We start from the raw sequence: 7331 nt of genomic DNA, 5'->3' as shown, positions 1-7331 counted from the left end.
GAAAGGTGCGTTATTCACAGCAGCACCTTACAGTTGCCTAATAAAGTAATAGCTTTCCATCTGATAACTCACTGCTTTCCTACGATCATTTATATAGAAGCGTATAGAAACGCTTCCATTATACGTGTAAAGACGCTCGACGTAGCGTATGTAATACCTGGATACGTGGTCCTCAAACGCACTGCCGATCCTACGCTTCGGTAGCTCGCCGACTGTTTTACGCAACGACTAACAAATGGTCCTACGGTATTCCACTACCCTTCATCAAGCACGATATTATGAAATCGAGAGAGGATTGTGAGAGAAAGAGGAAGTGGGGTGCTGCTTACATCCCAGAGCTGCTAACATCCCAATTTTGTGATCGTGAATGAGTAAATTATGACTTTTCAAGTTTGTATACAAGTAGGCCTAAGGATTAAACTAAAAAGACCAACTCTTTTACCTCAACTATGGCCAGTGTTACCATCTAACCCAGAGCCGAAAATAAGCATGGATATCAAAAGGTTATTTATGGCCTATGGGGGTACTAAACAACGGCAAAAACGCGGAATAAAAATGAGAAAGAAATCATACACGAGTCTCTTCCGCACTCCCGATCTTTTATCCACTCAAGTTTTTTCATTCGAAGTCGCTTCGAACAAGATTTCATGCGGCCCCGAAATCGCCAAAAGCCATGGAAAGGCACGAAATCACAGCCACACGCAATCTCCAAAGTCTTCATACTTTGGTTTCCCGCAATGCTTCTTGCAAAATTCTTGTGTTTTGTGGTAGTATTGGGCGCGCTAATTGCTGTTTTCCCCATGGCTTCTAGGTTGATATCACGGTCACAATAACAGCAGTGAGCATAGCTATTAGCCTTTCGACTTTGTTTGACATTAAGAAATTTCTTTTCCTATTCGAAACGGAACTCGTGCTTACGCTTGTCTACTCATTGTCTAAATTATGGTTTGTCCTTGAAAACAGTATCACTAAAAAGTGGAATCATTTATTGTAACTGTGTCACAGTTTGCCTGGTAGTACCGCAAACAGAAAATGTTCGCTCTGAGAGTGAACAAGTGCGAGACATAAGGTCATGTCGAACGTGGATAATTGTTACGTCACAATAATAACGCAGGAAAGCGTGATTACGCATCATTGTCCTCTTTTCCACGGTAGCCTTGTACGCATGAAGACATGAAACAGTCATCTGTGTTTCTAAGACAAAATAAGCACTTTTCTTTAAAAATAAGCACTTTTCTTTAAAAATAAGCACTTTTCTTTAAAATAAGCACATGTTACTTTATAAGACGCAAGCTAGGAATAAGCACGATATGGTAACCATGCCCATGGCTGATTGATCTCTGAATGCCTGCCCTAAAGAATCACTCATGTTGGCTAAACTCGATTTAGCAGATAAATAAACTGTAACTCACGAAATTGAAGCAAGTAGCATCTATCTTATGTGTTACGTAACAATAGAGGCTGCTACACGTAACAGAAAACGACACAGAAAGGTAAAAGCAAATTTATTGATTCATATACACAGCAATAAAAATACGAAACGATAAAACATTTATAAATAATACAATATGTAAAATATTCAATCATATTTCAGTTATGTTCAACACAATTCAATTCTGTCCAACACAATTTTCGCGACACACTCCGAAACTCGCCGCGGCGCGCGCGTGCCCGCTGGCATAATTAATACCGCTGGCATAATTAATCAACAGAAATGGACTGAGAAGAATTATAATATGTTTCATGTATAATAATGAAGTCTGACTGATTAAACAACGTTGGTTTGTTTTTAGATTTGAATAACATAACTCAGGGATTGCTCTTTCTTTCCTTTCTCTTTTATGTCAAATATATATATGTATATATATACATATTGTTTTTGAGCAAAGATACTGCTATCACGTTTAGTCGATTGGGTCGTTTCAAACAATGTAGATGAGATGGAACAGTTATAAGATTACAATATGATAATTTTTATATTTCACAAATGACACCGTTATATAGCATCGATGGTTCGACGTTGTAAATTCCGTGAGCTTCGTCATTGGGATTTTCTCTCGCAAGGAAAGCTATATTTGTTCGGGATGCATCTAAATAGGGATACCCTGGATACCATATATCGCTTGCTGTGGGTATATTTTCACCAGATGTTGAGACCAATTGACCATCCTGTTAGAATACAATATATAGAACATTATAGGCCTTTAAAATAGACACGAGGGTTAGTTGACGCTGTGGTCAACGTCGTATTTTTAAGCTTTCCGGATTCGAATTTTTGAACTCCTCGAATCGGGCGTCGAATTTTGCAATTTTTTACCGATTTAGATGTTATTCACCGATTTTCCATGTTTTGACTCCACGGTTGTCAAATCGCTCGAGTTCGAATCCCACATTGTTGTACTGCTATGAAATTATTTAAACATCTTGATTACATTTCATTGTTTTATTTATACAAGTGTCGGTATATTTCTGAATAAAATCAGTTTTTCAATGGATCTTTATGAAAATTTTCTCCAAGCAAGGATACGCGCAACTAACGAAATGATAAAAAATACTGAAGACATGAAGAATTATAGAATTACGTGCCGATAAATTACGATTGCCGATTAATATGTTTGAATAATAAATTAAATTACGTGTCGGAAGCAAAATGGTAATTTCACGATATCAAATTACGGAAATACAGCCTGTTGTCACTTCCAATAAAAATGCAGTGATGTCATTAAATCACTTTGATTTTTATATTTTCCTTTCAATATATATGTATATATTTGGACTGTGAAGGTAAAATTTGGTATTTGCTGTTGTCGGAATCGTATCTTCTTTTACAGCTTAGAATTTAGCGTTGGCAAACGTTCAAATTCAAATTCGGAAATTTAGGGGAACACGACTCCAGTTATGAAAAAGATACTCCGACTTTACAGACCGTGGATTATAACCCAACACTAACCTGATATCTCACACCTGTCCAGACAGCAACTGGCAAATCATCGCTATACATCGAACGTATACGAGATAGCAACATGTTATAATGACTGAAGTCGTAAATGTCGGCAACGGTGCCGTAGTTATAATTTTTGCATAGAGATCGGGCATCAGTAAAAGTGATGTTCACTACAGAATATACTAGCATTCGGAAACATTTTGAATTGTATGTGACGTCGCAGGTACCTGGAAGAGAATCAAACTTTCAAAACTCAATCTTGATATCGCAGGTGAAACAAAAGGGCGTTGCACAAATATAAAGAAACGGAGACCAAAACGACGTCATACGAATATGCAATATGTCACAGTGAGTAGACTAGGCCTACCTGTACCAGTATTATCGTGTATTGAATGTAGGTTGATTTTAAATAAAAGTTTACTGAAATGTCGAATATTTTCGCGCACGAATCGAATCAGAAACAGATATAGAGCGAAATCACGGATTATCGTCCATTATTGAGCTTTGAATGAGCGCGCCTGCTTTATTTAACAAAAAGGAACAGGTAGTGACGAGCTGAAGCAAGATTGAGAAAGTTTAATTTGAGGTTAGTAGGTAAAATTCAAATACTTTCAACTCGTTGCTTCTTTTCAAAGTTCTTCTTGATCAATCTGACAATTTCTATAAAAAATAAAATTGTAGTTTGAACTGTTTTATGCACGCTTGACCGAAAAAAGGTTTCGAGGCTTTTATGTGGTAGTTGCAAGATATCATACAAATATCCTTTCTTTATGGGGAGGGAGGACTAAAAAGCTCTGACGACGGAAGAGGTCATGTAAATGGCGATTGTCGCCGTATATCCGACCCTTTGGACTCAGATATAATGACATCAACTGACGAAGATATGAGGTGTAAATTTCATGCCTGTAGCCTGGAATAGGCTGTAAAACAGCAAAAACGTTTCATTTCACCAAGCAGCTGTTTGCATATCAGTTATACCTTCCACATGGGTGGGAAATGCCTCATAAAAATACCAATCTTTAATTTCAGCCGAAAAAAACAATAAACAGTCAAGCTAAAGAATAATAAATATATTTAGACATGATTTCGTGGGCCAGAGGTGAAGAATGAATAGAACTTGAATTGTCCGGTAGCGCTTCCGGTTTATTCGGTATTGAAAAAAATGTTCATTTTATCTTGATATAGTTGTTTTTAAGTTGACCCTATTACTCACCAGATGCGTCTACATCTTTCTGTAAAATATAAGTGAAATTCTGATAAACGTAATTTAAGTGCGACAGGGGAATAAATCAAATGATATCCCCAAGCGTAGACTTTCTCGTTCTTTCGCAAAAACGACGAATCAACAACAAGTTAAAGAACAAATAAAATTCGTAATCAGACAATCGAACACTTTTTTAATCAGACAGACATTCAAGCATGACTGTAAAACATTCACTCGCTTTCGTGATTCAAAGTTTCATTTGCCCGGTTTAGTTATTTCCCCAAAATATAGATATAAATCAAACAACTTGGCGGTCCAAACTTAAATAATAATAAAGTTTAGCAGGGAACATCCATTGGTTAATGTAACTTCAAGTTTTGAAATATTTGTCAGTGGTTCACTCAGAAGAAGGCTCTTATTAAGCATTCATCGATACACAAGAAGTAACTAAAGTTCGTAAAAGTAGTTTGTCAGCAAACTGGTTCGGAACGACTGTCTTAAACAGAGCATGAAAAAACATTTATATTCATATTTTACCTGGCAATCTCCAGTAGAGACGAATTTACCTTTCACAATCTTGGTAACACAGACTCCATCTATATATAAAATATTAAAAGAAAAGTGACATCATTATTTTCTGACGTGTTTCATAGCTTTCTATATACATAGAGATAGCATTTTATGATAACAAGTTGGATTTTTTAAATCGAATTGATAATCGAATTGATGTTTCGAATGATAACAGCTTGTAATATTATTTCATCAAATTTCTATTCAATGTATACGCAAAATCTATTTAATATGAAACAAGCGGGCAATGCTTAAAAAAATGGACATGCATACCATCTGGTTGTTGCGCATCGGTACTAATACATTCAGGCCTTCCAGTATCATTTAGGCTGAAATGCTCATTAAACATGACCGTAGGTGGCAAGCGCGTTGGCAAAAGTGTTTTTTTCTTCTGGTAAAATAAAACAGAAAAAATTTGGGTGAAATATTGGGACCGATTTAAAATTCGAAAAAAAGTATTGAGCTTCTAGCGATCCATTTGTAGCGTACTTATTTGAAATCGATTGGTCTATCAGCTGCGGAAAAACAATTTGCAATAATTTATCCAATTACGACAACGATGTACCTTACATTTTACGCTAGTTATGTCGTTTGTGGAAATTGTTTTGCGCGAAGCGGTCGCATGAAACACAAGATCATTGCGTCCGGGTATTTCACAAGTCATTACACTTTACATATATCTATATACTTTGTACGATGAATTCCTTACCAGGTAATTGCTCGGCAAATATTCCACAAACGAAGAACAAAAGGCAGATTGTTTTCAAGATAGACATATTTTAAAACTGTCAAGGTTAGATATTGAATTCAGCTGACTAGATTTGTAAAACAACGAGAAAAATACCAATGATGGTGTTGTTCAATTATATACAGTAAAATTAAAAAATATAAAAATGTGATAGCTCTTTAAAATACATTTCCATCTCGGGCAACTGAAACCAAACACTATTGGTCCAGAAAAAAACAGCATCTTCATGAACACCATTGTGGTTATTGCTTTGAACTTTATTTCATATAGGTCCAGGATCATATCTTGGTTTCAAACCCGATGGACACCTCCACAAACTGAGTATATTAAATTGTGTGATAATTGTCTAGTAATTTGCATTTTGTCGTAATTTCAAAAAAAATTCTATCTTTGTAAATAGATATATACGCTATCGAGTAAAAAAAGGCGTAAAACATCTTATATATTAGCATTCTGTTGGGTACTCCCGAAGTATGTGAACCAAGATGGCGGACACGCACGTACGAACGTAGTATGTGTACCAGGTTAGGTCATAATTTCAAGTACAAATACTACGGGAGTCACTTGGCTAGTGCCCGAATTCGTATTAGAACTAAATAAGAAAAATTGAAATAAAATTATGGCCTAACCCTAACCTGGTACACAACAAAATAGACGTCCGGCTCATGTCAACCCTGATCTGCATAGATATATAAAGGTTGAATCGAGCTATTTAGTAGTTATCAACTATTCTCTATGATTATTTTCCCGACTTCCAATTGAGTACTCAGTATATTATTTTAAGGAAACTCATTAAAACGCACAAATACCAACAATAATGCAGTGATAGTTGAATCACTTCCTTATTTTACAGTATATATTTTATGCGATACCACGCCTACTGTATGCGAAAGAAGCCCTTTTTGTACACGTTTTCAGCCCACGATTCCATATGTTGTTTTTAGTCATTCAGAAGAAAAAAAACATTGACAATAAAACAAAGATTTCCAAATAGTATTCCATAAATGAATATATTTTATTATATTATATATCATACAAATCAGGAAAACTCGGAATAAAAATTGTTAGACTTCATATTATATATAAACAAACACATGGAATACTTAGAATATATTACTCCTTATTTAATGAAATCAAGTAGATATAAAAATTACTGGTAACAATGCGTTAGGAAAACTAACGATCGTTTTCACACATCTATAACACGCTATCCAACTATTGAGTAGTTTGCTTTTAGAAGTTTTTGAAACTGAAAACTAAGAAGTCTTCTTCACATACAAGAACAATAATACAACGACAATACAAAAACGACCACCGTTTGATTAATTACATGACCCGTGGTTATAGCCAAGGCGTTTTTATAAGCGCAACTGTAGAACATATTGATAGCGATTGCAACCATTGTAACTGTATACCTTCTTTCACATTCGATTTTAAGCATGTCAGCTTCAGAAAATTAATTGAAAAAAGAAAAATAAGTTCTCGAGAAATAACGATTTTGCAGTTGGGATTAAAAAGGTACATTTTGCTAGATGAAATTCTCCTTCATTAGATCCATGATGATGATTTCATGAATTATTAATGAGAGTTTGGCGAAGGACTTGAACTTGATATATAGGTTGCAACCAGTGATGAACTGGAAAAATCGTAACAACCCGAACGCACTTAATTCGCAAAAATGTAATATATTTACAACACGACGCGGACGTTTACAAAAAGTTTTGTCAGGCCTAAGATAGAGACGAAGAACTACAATGAAATATGAAGAAATTATCTGAACTATGTCTGTGTAAAATTACAATAATATTCATAGCGATTCAAAACAAATGTTATTATTAAAAGGTATGAGATGAATTTCCATGAGG

At 35.2% G+C, this 7331-nt stretch overlaps 1 protein-coding gene across 1 annotated transcript; it reads right to left on the bottom strand.

Moving 5' to 3' along the window:
* Nucleotides 1-441: 441 nt before the first annotated feature.
* Nucleotides 442-5559, bottom strand: LOC120331766 (uncharacterized). The gene is made up of 6 exons (XM_039398912.2): nt 5428-5559; nt 4686-4744; nt 4158-4176; nt 3554-3604; nt 2951-3171; nt 442-2169 (listed from the first exon to the last, which is right to left on the bottom strand). Exons 1-6 carry the CDS (start codon nt 5492-5494, stop codon nt 1975-1977), a joined length of 612 nt encoding a protein of 203 aa, XP_039254846.2. The 5' UTR covers nt 5495-5559; the 3' UTR covers nt 442-1974.
* Nucleotides 5560-7331: the final 1772 nt, after the last annotated feature.

Source organism: Styela clava, chromosome 6 (genome assembly GCF_964204865.1).
Source record: "Styela clava chromosome 6, kaStyClav1.hap1.2, whole genome shotgun sequence".
Classification (NCBI taxonomy): Eukaryota; Metazoa; Chordata; class Ascidiacea; order Stolidobranchia; family Styelidae; genus Styela; species Styela clava.
This window is presented reverse-complemented; position numbering and strand designations above follow the sequence as displayed.

Excerpts from the sequence above, each read along its gene's own strand:
- LOC120331766 (XM_039398912.2), bottom strand. The coding sequence starts at position 5,494 with ATGTCTATCTTGAAAACAATCTGCCTTTTGTTCTTCGTTTGTGGAATA. Across the intron at positions 4,745-5,427 it reads ATTTGCCGAGCAATTACCTG|ATGGAGTCTGTGTTACCAAG; the intron begins GTAAGGAATTCA and ends TTTTATATATAG. Across the intron at positions 3,172-3,553 it reads AAAGAAGCAACGAGTTGAAA|GTACCTGCGACGTCACATAC; the intron begins GTATTTGAATTT and ends ATTCTCTTCCAG.